This window comes from Alligator mississippiensis, chromosome 9 (assembly GCF_030867095.1).
Source record: "Alligator mississippiensis isolate rAllMis1 chromosome 9, rAllMis1, whole genome shotgun sequence".
Lineage (NCBI taxonomy): Eukaryota > Metazoa > Chordata > Crocodylia > Alligatoridae > Alligator > Alligator mississippiensis.
The window spans coordinates 19994352-20009347 of record NC_081832.1 but is presented as its reverse complement, the minus strand read 5'-3'; the positions used below and the strand labels follow the sequence as shown (position 1 = coordinate 20009347).

The following is a 14996-nucleotide window of genomic DNA, read 5'->3' as shown; positions in this document are numbered from 1 at the left end:
AGACAGGCCTTATTACAGAAGATGTCAGACCATCCATCTATCAGCACTACCGGCTATATTACGAAGTTACCACAATGCTGGCTTTGTTTGTTTATATAGAGCTCCCCCTTCCCCACCAAGGGAGCTGTTTGAGACCACAAGATTTCCCAGCACAAGAAGCGCACACATTTACTTCAAGCTTCCACAGACATTGCTTTAAAATGTTGGGGTGGGTAGTAAACAGAAAAGACCATGGTATCTAATGAAAACCAACCACCACATGTTCAAGAAACATGCACTTTCCCTAGAATCATAAGTTATTTGGCACAACAACAAAAAGCATAAAATTGAATGAAAACTCCATGGAAAAAAATACAATTGATTTTACTATGAATTATTCTGCTCTAGCTGTGTCAGTGCTATCAGGTTATTTTTCCAAAACATGCAGATCTGCAATGTGCTAAGGAGTTATTGAATCATTAAAACTTATCCTTTAAAAAAAAAAAAAAAAATCATTGCATTTCCACACAATCTTTGGTCTTTGACAAGTGTTCATTTTAAATATGTAACATTTAACTTCTGTAAATAAAGTGGAACTAAGTATGCGTTTAACCAACATTTTGCAAGTCCCTTTCTTACTATTTCACATCACCTCAGTGTGCTTCACTTTAAACCGTATACAAAATAAATACCAGGCGTTTGTTCAGAGCAGACATGTAATGATCAATCAAAACTGCCCTTGAGGGTGGAAGAGGTTACTACTTTGATAATGTGGAAGATAAATGTACAGTCCAAGTTTGATAAAGTGGTGTTTTCCTCAGATAATCACTCTGAAACACTTACGAGAAAAACCTAAGCCTCAAACCTCTCAAAGTCTTATTTTCCTCCTGCTTGTTTCTGGACCACTTGGTGAATACCCATGTTGGTTGCAATCTGGTATCCAACACCATTACTACTCTTTAGACACAAGACGGCATTTGGTCAGTGCCTTACTTCAATACCCAGGTAACTGCAGTGTGGAATAGCAACCAAGTATAATTTAATTCTACCAAAAGTATGGGAGCCTTTAGCTACCCATCATTTCAGCCAGTCCTTAGCCAACTTCTTCAGAACAAGACTTGCCCTGATGAGTGAAGGTTTACAGAGATTTTGTTTTAAATTGGGAGTCTACTTGGTGGGTGAACATGAACTGCCTTTTTTAAGCCTGAAGATTTTCACACCCTCATTTATCATTAGGACAGGATGTTAAGTGACACCAGTGAAGTCTGGCAAGGTTTTGTTTTCAGAAAGTCCTTGGGAGAAAAAGTAGCCACCGCCAAGGAGAGGGGACTAGTATGCAAGTAGCAGGAGATAGAAACACTTTTAAAATTAAGTTATGGAAGCATCATCTAAGTTATGCTCCCCGTCTCTCCCTTCGGCTTTAGATGAAGAGGGAAACTGTAACAGGCTAAAAAGGGCAATGGGACTCCGAAATGGAATCGCCAGCCAACAGTCAGTTTTTCCCACCCTGTTAGAGGGCTCCCTTACCCGATGTCTCATCACCTGTGTTGTGTCTTATATCCCCCATATGACCCAGTCATATCCCAACTTGTAAGATGCTTTGGCTATTTGAATCCACCATCCAAACCAAAAGAATCCTTTTCCATAATAAGGAAGCAGAGTTCTTCCTGTCAATCATGACTTCTAGCCGGTGAACTGGACCACATGGGATTGGAAGCATTTGTCCTGTTCAAAGTCCTGACATGGACTGCAGCATTCAAAGGCCTTTAGCCAAGGAGCAGTGGTTTTTCCATTATTCCAATAGAAACAGTGGTCATCCTGATCTCCACAAGCTTAAATCTTCACCAGAATTATAGCTCTTCACTCTCAACGCAGACCACCCCCACTTATCAGATGATGAAGGGCTCTTTGTACGGAAGTGATTTTTGCCATACATCCCCTGACAGAGACCTACAAGAACCACTAGAATCTCCTCTTGGCCCTTCCAAGGCCACCACCCAGCCCTTCCTTTAAAGTGTTTTCTTTCCTTAACCCACTGCCTGCTCCCTCAGTGATCTCCTAGGATGTCCTGAACAAAGCCTTCTGCTGCTGCTGTGCCTTCTCTTCTTTACTTCAAGTCCACCTATGGAGACTCCCAGATTTGTCTGTAAGTGAAAGGTCTAATCCTGCAAATATGGAAGCAGTCCTACTGCTGACCAATTTGAATTTGGCCCAGTGGTTCCAACTGGTGTTATTCTGGATCTATATAAAGGTACAGCAGACCAGACTATAGGCTTCTACCCTTAGCAGAGAAGCATGAACATAAATGTTATCCACTCAAGTTAACAGCTGTTAACCCTTTCTGTGCACATAGCACATGTACAGGTATATACTGAACCCTTTCTACCAACTGAACTTGGGACAAGAAAGCCATTCACACATAAGTAGCCTTTTATTGTTTTTTATTGATTAACTGGGTTTTAAATATGGCATTAAAATGTTTAAAACTTTATTAAAATCCAACGTTCAAAAAAGACAAACAGGTTTTATATTATGGTGACAGTTCTGACCTTAGACTTGGTCTTTTCTACAAAAAGTTAGACAAATAAACAGAAGATCAGTTCTGTGGATAGAGGTAAAAAGTTTCTGATCTAGTGTTCAATCCAAAACTTGTTTCATACAACAATCCCTTTTATCCTTGTTTTTTGTAGCACTGATTTCACATTTTTGGTTTGCTGAGACAGTCAAACAAATGAACAGTTTCAGAAGTCACGGAGCAACGTTTTCTTTTCTTCCCACTCCCAAAATCTTATAATCAAATCAGAATGCACAATTATTACCAGTATGAGTCTGAACTAGCAGAATCCTACCCTTCAATGTATGCAAGCCTGCTGCTACTGTTATTTCAATGAGTCTTTGCACCAGGGAAGTCACCATATGTAACCTCACCATTATTTTTGCCTATACTTCATGTTTCCTCATGTAAGTGGCTTTAACTGTCTGAGAGCACATTATATTACACTTGCCATTTACAAGCCAGATGTTCAAAAGGTTAGGTTTAACTGGCATACACAAACCAGATATTTGTACCTGAAAAATAAAAAAGAAGTATTTGCATGTTTTATTAAAAGTGTGCATGTAAAGTAGACCTATATTTTGCATACAGTTGCAACCTTGTGGGGCAGGAGGGGAGGAAATAGACTAAAACTTGGCACACATCCCTCCCTACTCATATTAAAATCATTACCTCCCCAGCTAACAATTAACCAGCATTTCCTATGTTACTTTGCCATCTCTCTAAGCAACTGGGTTGTTTTGGGAGGAGATGCAAGAACTGCAGTCAGCTAGTGGATGTTGGAGAGTTCCTACATCCCTAATGAAGACGCACTGCTCCAGTCCTTGCAGAAAGTTATTGCAATTTCTCACATGTAATTACAGTAAAGTATTACAACAAAATTTACATGAGAAAAATGGAACAAAAAACACCCACATGAAATTAGCCTGTAGGTAGAGAAAAGAAGAAAGCTCATGATTTAGCATTTTGTCAAGGGCCCACCAACACCTGTACAGTACCAGCAACCCTGGGAGTCGGAACAAGTTCCTTTAAAAGCTTCTATCTCCCCCACTACTCATGCTATTGTCTTTTGAGGGCAAAAAAATGTGCTACAGTGCAGCAGGTATTGCTTTAAAAGGTCATTAGCCTTTTCTCTGTCTTTTTTCTTCTAATAATACTCATAATAAATCACCTTAGCCAAGGTTTTCAGAAGTGACTAATGACTCTGGGTCCTTCGGTTTTCAGGCCCAACTTTAAAGTACACTGAATTTCTGAAAACATGGAGCATTTCTCAGAAAAATCAGATCCCTATAAAAAGGTGATTAATTGAAATGTTCCCCCCACTCCAACCCATGGCATCCTTAAGTCACTTCTGAAAATCCCAGTTTGAATTCAAATGATGATTCTGACAATGAAAGCATTAGGGAAGTGGAAGAAAAGAAGATGACTCCTCCAATTGACTCATCCATACATCATAACTACATCAAAAACTCATATACAAACCACATTTAAAAAGAAAAAAAGATTCAGTATCAAAACGTACAGGACAAATATTAGGACTAGAAATGGCTTAGCTGTTTTGCCAGAATCTTAATCAATCTCTAAACATTTTTACTGGAATGAAAAAACAGAAAGAGATTAGAAGTGTCCTTACAGGACGATGTTGTGATTCCAAGACAATGAACCAGGACAGCTAAATATCCTCCTACAAAAATAGTACAGAGAATCTGAAGCTCAAATTGCAAAGGAAACATTTCAGCTAACAAAAGAGAATAATACTAAGATTGTCTAAAGCATGGCTAAGGATGGGAAAAGGAAGTCCTTCTGGAGCACATTGAAAAGTCAGGCCTGTCTGTCTGTGCCACACAAATAAGTAGCAATGTTTTAAGCACATTATAAAATTGATGAAGGAACTTTGTTTGGCAGATGGACTTACTCCGCGTTCCACATGCTGCAACAGTGTACAGTGGGCTTGCTTGTTCTTGAGGTATTTCAGAACAGCTGTGAAGGACAGTGACACTTCTGAAAGCTGCAGTCCCATTCCAGCCCAAAAGGGGGAGCAGGTCACATGCATGTGTGCACCGAACAAGGTCCAACTGTTTTGCATTATCCTTATTTCCCTGCATACCTACTGCGTTCAGGTTCCAGAGTCCTGGAAGAATATATCCAATTTGTCAACGGGCCCAATTCAGTACACACTAGTTAGCAGACATGATTCCAGTCATTCTCCACTACAGTTACCCTTATCCCTAACCAGAACTACCTGGCCTTTTTATGATGTGGCCAGGTCAGACTATAAGTCTCATATTAACACTGATTTGAAAATTCTTGAACTATACTGAAAAACATCCTTACATACTGATCCAGAATCCTTGCTACCTTTTACTACAGAAGTTTCACAGAAGACCAACCAACAGACAGATTCTGGCCCTTCCGTATTAGTAGTGGAACATTTCACCTGCTGGCATCATCTATTAGTTTCCACTGGACTAGAAGACCTGTTACCAATAGGACTTCTACAGATCCAGGGAAGAAGCTCCCTGTTAGTACATCTCCTATATCTGCTGAGGCCCAAAGTTTATCTTGGTTCCAAAAACAGTAATTTTTTCTTTGTGTACAGGTTTAACTGTAGTTAGTTACACAAAGAATGGCAGCTTTTCCTTATATTTGGTCATTCAGTTCCTCCTCCACAAAGAAAATTCGAAGTTGCTTAACACAGTTAGAGAAAGCTAAGACCAAAGGGTCTAACTCCCCCAGCTCCATCAAAAGTCAGTTGTACTTAACATAGATAACAGATGGACACTAACATTTACTGACAGTACTACAGCATTTGACCATTTCTTTCCTCCAAAACGAGGATGTGGTCAAAATAAGGAATTATGCAAATCCAAAAGGATTAAGAGGTCTTCTACCAGTTTCTCCACCAAGAAAAGGTCTTCCCCCACTTCCCCCTCCCTCCCCTTCAGCTCCATATTCACAGATACCCTGCTAAAGGTCAAAGAATCTGCAAGGTGTGAAAACCTAATGTTGACTCCTGTTGGTTACCAACTCTTATGCTAGTGTCAGGGTTAGTGCTCTCCTTTTCAGCCTGCTATTACTAAAGCAGTAAGACAAGGTTCTTTCCCTCCCAAGTCACAAGGATCCTTCATTCTGGGATGTCATGCTCATTTTTTGTAAATAGTTTTCTTCTGTCTCCCAGAAATTCAACTTAAATGCTTATTTTTGCTCATCATTTATTTAGATCATCCACGGAAAAGATGGATTTTGCTTTATAATCCATTCAGCATGAGGATTGACGTGGTACAAGTCCAAGAGGTATGTGTCTGGGTCCAAGCAATGTTCACCTGTTAGAACAAAACCACAATTTTTAGAAAGATTTTCATTGCTCAGTCCTAAAGCTATTCCATTTTTCTGTGCCTGGTATTAGTCACATGTATTTCAATACATACAGCCATTTAGAACAAAATCTTGATATGAATCATAGTAAGAGCTACCCTCATCCCCCCCTCTCATTTGTTTTTTTTTAAACAAAGTAATAGGCTTATTATGGCCTGAGCTTTTAGAAGAAAAATCATTGTTTGTGTTCACGCAACTTCACTCGCACACATTTGGAACACGCATGCTTGCAGATTAAAGGGTCACACACTTGCAGAATCCTGATAGTGATGGGTTTTGCACAGATATTTTGTTGCTTGTTTATGCAGCACTCCTCATATGTCACCTGAGAATCTATGCATGAACATTTGTTTAACTGCTTTGTTTAGGGAGCAATTTACTGACAATAGGTAAAAGCTCAAGCATAGACCCCATTATGCTCTTATGGTTTTTCCAGTTCCCATATAGGAATGACCTATCCCTGTGCAAAGAATTTTACAATAAAATGTCTGTACCCATACTAAAAAATTGTACTGCTTTAACTAACATAGCTGAAGAGGTTCAGTTTTGACAAGGCCTGAGCATGAACAGTCTCTGTATATGCACAAGAGTGAGAGCAAGTTGTAGCTCCTGTAAGACTTTAATTAAAATCTCCTCACCTGTATTACCAACGATATCCAAGATTGTCAGAGACTGACAGATTTATCATTTATTTGTAAACTGTGAAAGATGTATACATTTTTTTAAAAGACCAATTCAGAAAGAGGAGGTAGATGAGACACTCTTCAAGCAGGTAAAAAGAATATCTAAAATTAAGGAGTCAGAACTTGTGGTAGAGGTGATATTTTTTATTAGACTAACTAGATTTTTGCAAAAAAAAAAATTCTTTATTTGCAAGCTTTCAGGTACAAGCGCCCTTCTTCAGGATTAATTAAGGAAGTAGCATATTGAGGGATTTTAACTTCCTCAATACCCAATGGAAAAAAATATTCCCAAACATAAGATGTCCACAAGTTCTTAATATGTATAGAGGAAAAAAATATTTCAGAAAGCTGAGGAGACTAGCAAGGGCCCATCTAATCATGGAACTTGTTCTGATCAATAAGGAAGAACTGGTTGCAAACAAAGGTGACCAGAACCTTGGGAGGAAGTGAACATTATTATATAGAAAACATGATTTTAAGGTAGGGAAGACATAAGGATACTAAAACTTCAAGAGGACAGATTTCAACTGTCTTGGAAATAATAGATAATTAAGGAGATAAAACCAGTCCAGGAGGACTGAATGTTCTTAAAAGGACATAGAACTGGAATACCTTCTTGCTGAGCTTTCAGCATGGGGGAAGATAAGAACCACCACAGGAAACCAATGTCACTACAAAAGGAGCTTCTCAAAAATCAAGAGAGAAATATATAGACAATGGAAGGAATAGCAAGTCATTAAGGAGGCCTAGTAAGGAATGGCAAGATCAGGGAAAGTCAAATTTAGGAAATCAAAGGTGAAAGAAAGAGATAATTTACAAAGGGTATAAGAGGGTATAAAGCATGTCCGACAGAAAAAAAAGAAAAAAAAAATCAGAGAAACTGGTTCTTCCGTTCACTTTGAAGGGAGGCGAGGCAGAAGATATTCAAAGAGGATGCAAAGAAGGCAGAGTTACTGTATGATTACTTTTTTTTGTGAAGACTGAGATACACTGCAACTAGACAGCCAACAAAAATCATTATAAATAAAAGGGAAGAGCTTGGGATCATGAGAGTGCAGAGTGTTACTGAAAAAATTTGCATGAACCTGAATTGGTATAGCCTGACAACATTGACTGAGTGTGCTGAAGGAGCCAGCGAAGACATCTCAGAGCCCCTGCAGTAACTGCCAAAACAGAGATGACAGGATCAGCTCCAGAAGTCTGAAGAAAGGCTGACATAGTACCCATCTTTAACCAGGGGAATTATAGACTGGTCATCTTGCTCTAATACCAGTGTATTTAGAGGAAATTATAAATCAATTAATTTGTAAATGCCTGGAGGAGAAAGAGGTGATCACTAAATGGCAATACTAATTTGTTAAGAAAGGATGCTAATCCCACTGGATTTCCTTCTCTTGTCAGAGAAGCTAGTTGGGTAGGTATGGAAAGTGCAGTAGACATTATACACCTTTGGGTTTGACTTCAGTAAGCTGGAGTAAGCTTGATTTTCATAAGTAAACTGGATGAATATGAACTATGGTAGATAGAATTACCATTAAGTGGATATATAATTCGTTGATTAACTGCAAGCAAAGAGTAAATATAAACAGATCAATATCAGGAGGCAAGAGGTTTCATACTAAGTCACAGGAGTCTGTTTTGGTCCAGTATATTTAACATTTTTATTAGTTAGCTGGATTCAGAAAAAAAAGGAACCCAAAATTTACTGACAAGATTTGGATGACGGAACTGGGAAGGGTCGCAAACACGTTGGGAGGATAGGATCAAAGTTCCAAAAAAACATGGCAGAAATGTAGTGCCATTGCAAAAGCAGGATCTTGGCTTTATTAACCAAAGTATTGGGCACAAGACAAGGGAGGGTGGTAAAATTCCACTGTTTGCCCCTCATCTGGAGTACAGCATACAGTTCCAGGCACAACATTTTAAGAAGGATGTAGTGAAATGGCAGATGGATTCAGAGATGAGAAACAAAGATATAAGGGTTGGAACAAGCCATATGAGGAAAGGCTGAGAAAACTAGATATGTCTAGTCTGAAGAAAAAAAAAAAAGGATATTACAAATAGACATGATCGTTTTTGAACATTTGAAAAGGCTGCCATATAGAAGAGAAAGAATGCCATTTCAACAGAGGGTGGGACAGCTGAACACAAAGCTCTGTATTTAGAACAGAAAAACAGATTTAATTCTTAGAAATCTCTCTTTTTTTTTTTTTTTTTTTTTTTTTAACTGAAAGGACTTTAGGACAATGGAACAAGATTTCTAGGTACACTGTGGGCGTTCCTTCATTGGAGGTTTTCAAAAACAGGCTAAATAAGGATCTGTCTGGGGTAGCTTAGAAATAGCGTATCCTTCTACCTGCAAGGACTTAAAACTAGACTAACCTGCAGAACTAAAGGGTCACATAAATCGTCAGTAAAGCCCTGACCAAAGTAGAAGCAGTCGTATTTCTGATGAGGCATAGACAAATATTCTAAAACACTTCTCTGGAAATAAACTACTGCGGGGCCAGATTTTCCAGAGAGCTTCCATGGTTCCAATTGCCCTTGTTCTCAGGGGGAGCTGAACCCAACCACCAGCGCTGATTTCTTGAGAAAATCTGAGCCTTTTCTGTTCTTGTTCTATTACTCCCATTATATAAGTCTGACCAATACAAGAACCCATGCATCATATAGGGTAGGGACAGGCATTCAAAAAGCCAGGGCCTGAATTGATTCAATCTTTGCAGGTTAATCTAACCTGCCTAGATTGAACCAATTTGCAAGTGAATAGATATTCCCTCTTGACTCAGGAAATGCAGGCACATGCCTGCAGTGGCTCAAGCCAGAAGCCCAGGGGGCGCTAGGGCAGCCCTGGCTGCAGGCAAGCCGTGTTGGGGGGGTGGCCAGCCCCAGCAGTAGCTTGAAGTGAACTGGCTAGGGTCTGTGCCTGTCTCACTGGCACAGACCTGAGCTGGGGTCCATCTGGTGCTCCCCCCTTGCTGCTGCAGCGGCAGGGGTGGGGGCATGGCCAGACACTGGCTGTCATGGCCCCCTGAGGCAAAAGGGGGCAGGAAGGAGGTTTATTACCCCTTCACCCCTGGGGCACCACAGCCAGGGTATGCCAGCCCTGACCACCGCCTCTGTCAATCACTCCCTGTGCAGGGCAAGCGGTAGAATAACCCCCCTCCCTGCCCCCTTTGCCAGGCACAGGATGGAGGAGGAATAACGCCCCTCCCAGTCCGCATGGCCTAAGGGGGCCATGCCAGCCAGCCTCTGGCCACATCCCCACCCCTGCTACTAAAACAGCGAGGGGGGAGGGACCCTGAGGCGGGCAGCAGCTCCTATGATGATTTCCTGGGAGTGCCAGCCTCTTCCCAGTGAAGGCGCTGCGTTGCTGAAGACTGGTTGGTGAGAGCAGTGGCAGTGCTAGGGGCAGTTTAGGGAGCTATGGCCACCCCTCTGAACCCCAGTGCCACCACTCACTCCGCACAGCCTGTGGCAGTTCTGCCCAGCCCGCCCCCGCCCCCACTTGCAGTGCAGCCCCCCTCACCACTCCTAGAAAACCATGACAGGGGCTGCTGCCCCCATCGGGGTCTCTACCCCCTTGCCACTCCAGCAGCAGAAGCAGGGGCGCAGCCAGAGGCTATCCAGCATGGCTCCCTTAGGTGACAGGGGCACAGAGGGGAGTTATTTTCCCCCTCCCTCCGGCATCTGGCAAAGGAGGCAGGGAAGGAGCTTATTTCACCATTCGCCCCATGCAGGGAGCAATCAGTGGAGGCTTGCAGACCCCAGCTGCAGTCCCCCAGAGGTGGAGGGTAGACTAAATCTCCTTCCTGCCCTCTTTGCCTCAGGGGGCCATACTGGCTGGCATCTGGCTATGTCCTCACCCCTGCAGCAGCGAGGGAGAAGTGCCAGGTGGACACCAGCTCAGGTCTGTGCCAGTGGGATAGGGAGTGGGGGGAATTAAAACCCCTCCCTTGTCAATTCACTTGAGGCTACTGCTGGGGCTGGCCATGTCCCTGCCACTGAAGCAATGAGCAGAGAAATGCCTGCCAGGTCCATACTGGTGGCACAGGGGAGGGAGGGAACAAATCTCTTTCCTGCCCCCTTCGCCTTAGGGGGGCCAGCATCTGACCATGCCCCTGCCCACCCATATTCCGGCTAGGGAGCAGAGGAGCAGGGCCAGTCCTGCCCCACTGAAGCAGAGAGCACAGCCCTGCCCAGGGGTGCAGATCATGCTGGGATGCTGGGGGATTCTGGTTTAACTTAAACCAGGAAAGGGTCTGGGACAGAGGTTCCATAAACTGGTTTGATCTCAATCAGTTATGCCTGATACTACATTCAACCAGGTTCTCTCAAACCGGTTTCAGCCATTTTTACACTGGTTTATGTGCACTGAACTGATATTCTGTTAGAGGTTTAAACCAGCTCCTGCTCACCTAAACCTGGTTCTACGTAACTTTTCTCCCTAGCCATAGAAGACACAGAAGGCCTGAAACAGCCCCTGGATACTTTGGTCATTCATCCTCAGCAAGTAAGATCACCACCTTGATCACAATGACCCTTCCCCCTCCCCCAATATCCTGCCTTCTGCCCTTTCCCTTAATTCCCCTCTAATGATGATTATGCCCTCACACCAAAATCCACCAACATTTAGTTAGCTAGCATTAAGTCCCACTTACCTATATTGCCACCAACTTCATAGAGGAGCAAATTCATAGATTCAACAGAGCCGTTACTGCAAGAGACAAAGAAGAAACAGAACTCTGTGACTGGACTTTCTGCCTCGTAAACAGGATGTTCATATCACACATGGCTCTGAGGAAATAGCTCATGGTTCAAAGGCCAGCAAAGGTAAAGAGAGCCCCAGGCGACATAGGGCACTAAACTCCGCTGCTGCTCCTACAGTGTAACTGTTGGAGAGGTCACCGGAGAATCAACAGGAAGGGAAGACAGACATTCTTGGCCACTGTAGAGATCTGCACAAAGGACTGACAAAAGACTGACTCCTCAGGAGAGAAAAAATGGGCAAAACAATAAAATTAAATAAATAAAATAAATCAAATGTCTCTTGGCAGTGTTCATCTAGGATGAACTGCCCAATCAGGCAAGGATCATCTGTGTAAGGAAAACTGCAGAAGCCTATAGCAGGAATGGCAGCCATTTGGTAGTACATTAGTAGTTTTGCTTCCACAAAAGTAATCCACACTAATGGATCCAGCTGAACCTGGACATGCACCGTGTAAGGGAGGACAGGGCACGCAAAATCTTTCAAGCACACATCTTGGAAATACTGCCACACATGTACTTATTTGGATTAGCACTGGAGGGGATATTCTGGCCATTAACAGACTGTTCCCTCCTGGATTGCTGCAATCTTCAACAGGAAAGCCGAGAAAGACTTATCTGGAAGGCTATCCCTCCACCCAAACTGGCCTTTTGACATGGCAGTTTCCTTACAGCCTGTGCAATGATGCAATCATTCAGCATTTGTATCCACCATATGGATACAAAACACCCCAACTCTAAAAGTTTAAACAACAGTCTAAAAGGCAGAGCTGACTGCCAGTCACCATGTAGGTCTCTGCCCCACACCAGCTTTTATCAAGCTAAGGAGATAGGAAAAAAAAAAAAAGTCATGTGAGACCTGGACTACTTCATGTCTATTTAACTGAGAAGGAGCTTATTACCATTTGAGAAGGTGTACCGTGTTGACAATATTCCAGTTGTTCTGAGAGAGGCGTTTTTGAAACTGCCTTAGAACATCAGCAGCCTTGGTTCCACTGTTCAGATGAACCTCCATTGAGTCCTTCAGGAAGAGAGAAGTCTGGACTTGTACAATTTTGGAAGGCTAAGAAGTACAGGGGGAGGGAGAGAAAGAAAAACAGGTTTAAAGACTATAACGCTGGCATCAATTAACCATCCAGTTTTCTAACCAGGGGTGAAAAATCACCTGAAAGAACAAATTAGGTGTAATGTGCATGGGATTTAGTTCTGTAGCCCACCTCCCACTTAGATTATGTGGAGATGGGAAAATGCACAGATGTATTAAAGCAAACAAAAGTGATCAACACTGGCTTCCCTGTTATAGCCAGGAGTGGATCTGTTGATTTTGGATAGAGTTTAGAATCCACATGTCAGCGCCCCCTCGTGTTAAAAGTTAATATAAGCATTAGAAGAACTACAACTTATTGCATGCAGATTTTTTAAATGTTCTAAGACAGCAAATATAGGCAAATCTCAAATATTAATCATCTCCTACCACATAGTGCTTTTCCTGCTTACTTATACCTCTCTGTTCAATACTGAACAGCTCCCATTTCTGTAAAGCAGCAGCTTGCTAACTGCACTGTATAATACTAGATTCATAATAAGTCACCCAGACATTTAATTCAATTATTTTGAGATTTCTGAATAGTAACTAGGGGAAGGCAAAACTTGTAGGCGCTATGGTCAATATACCATTTGTGAACTGTGGCCCAGTTTCTCTAAAATAAAACATTCCATTTGGTAACTTAAACGGAATGTGGATAAACTCAGTCAGCACAAACAGGAAAGGATGAGGCATGAAACCTACTGCAATTCATTATGATCTACGGGTGCATCCTGCAGATCAATGCATGGCTGCACAGATGGTGTTCAGTGGGACTAACTGAAACCTGATGGGACTCTTCTCACAACTGGGTGGTGGGAATAGAGGGCTATAGGTTGTATAGGAGAGATAGAGTAGGGAAAAAAGGTGGGGGAGTTGCTCTCTCTGTCAAAGAACAGTACACATCTTCCCTAATCAAATCAGGGTCAGAGGGTGGTCAAGCAGAGTCTCTGTGGGTTAGGATCCAAGGGGCTCGAGGCGAAAGGGATCTGGTGCTAGGGGTCTACTACACGCAGCCGCACCAGGATGATGAGCTAGACCAGGAATTTTCCAAGCAGCCCGAAGAGGCTATGAGGTCTAGAGATATGATAGTCATGGGGGACCTTAACTACCCAGACATATGCTGGGAGGAGCAATCAGCTAGATCTAACCGCTCTCGCAGGTTCTTAACCTGTATTCAGGACCTCCACCTAACACAGGAGGTAAGGTGTCCCACCAGGGGCAACGCCTTGCCTAACTTGGTGTTGGCCACAGGGGATGACCTGGTGGGGGACCTCCAGATTCAAGGCAACTTAGGGGACAGCGATCACAAAATTATTAAATTCACTAACCAGCAATTAAATTCACTATCCAGGAAGCCCCTTTGGCTAGCCAGGGGCATCCAAGATACCTTAAGGGGAAAAAAAGAAGCGTACAGGAAATGGAAGCAGAGGGTAGCTAGGAAGGAGGAGTATATTTCTTTGGCCCGCACCTGCAGGGAGTCAGTCAGGAAGGCCAAGGCAACTCTAGAACTCAGGCTAGCATCAGGGATTAAGGACAATAAAAAGTCCTTCTTTAGGTACATTGGGAGCAAAAAAGGGTGCGGTGTACCATAAGACCCATACAGGATGGGCAGGGGGGCTTAGTGGCAGGGACAAAGCAGAGCTCTTCAATGAGTTTTTTTGCCTCTGTCTTCTTAAATGGGAATCTAGACAAACCCTCAACATACATCACAGACTCCAACAAACGGAACATCAGCCGACCAACGATCAGCGCCGACACGGTAAAAAGACACTTGGAGGGACTGGACGTATTCAAATCACCAGGACTGGAGGACTCCACCCACGGGTAATGAAGTGGGGGTCATAGCTGAGCCACTGGCAAGGATATATGAGCGCTCATGGTGCTCGGGTCAGGTTCCAGAGGATTGGAAGAGGGCTAACATCATCCCAATCTTTAAGAAGGGGAGGAAGGAGGACCCAGGCAACTATAGACCAGTCAGCCTTACCTCTATCCCTGGGAAAATGGTAGAAAAAATTACCAAGGAGCACATTTGTGGGAGCCTGCTGGCTAATGTGATGCGGAGAGGGAACCAACATGGGTTTTTAGCAGGCAGGTCCTGTCTGACTAACCTAGTTTCCTTTTACGACAAGGCCACCAATTGTTTAGATGCAGGAGTCGAGGTGGATGTTATCTGGGCTTCAAGAAGGCCTTTGACAAGGTATCCCATACCATCCTTATAAATAAACTGAGGGGATTTGCCTTGGATGATTACACAGTAGACTGGGTAGCAAATTGGCTCAAGGGTTGCACTCAGAGGGTGGTAGTGGATGGGTTGGTGTCAACCTGGAAAGATGCGGGCAGTGGAGTCCTTCAGGGCTCAGTTCTAGGGCCGGTGCTGTTCAACATCTTCATCAGTGATCTGGTTGAGGGGGTGGGAAGCACCCTGACCAAATTCACAGACGACACAAAATTATGGGGTGCAGCTAACAACCTGGAGAGGAGGAACCAGATCCAGGCCGACCTAGACAGGCTGGGGAAGTGGGCAGAGAGCACAGGATGCAATTCAATAAGG

General features: G+C 43.0%; 1 protein-coding gene across 8 annotated transcripts in view; it reads right to left on the bottom strand.

The window, feature by feature from the left end:
* Nucleotides 1–2403: 2403 nt before the first annotated feature.
* Nucleotides 2404–14996, bottom strand: part of ARHGAP40 (Rho GTPase activating protein 40) — a 96596-nt gene continuing 84003 nt past the window's right edge. For all 8 annotated transcript variants that reach the window (XM_059733211.1, XM_059733210.1, XM_059733212.1 and 5 more), the window contains 3 exons: nucleotides 12261–12421; nucleotides 11253–11308; nucleotides 2404–5856 (listed from right to left, as the gene is read on the bottom strand). In XM_059733211.1, coding sequence (XP_059589194.1) covers nucleotides 5750–5856; nucleotides 11253–11308; nucleotides 12261–12421 — 324 coding nt within the window. In that variant the 3' untranslated portion in view covers nucleotides 2404–5749. The remainder of the gene's footprint in view (nucleotides 5857–11252; nucleotides 11309–12260; nucleotides 12422–14996) is intronic.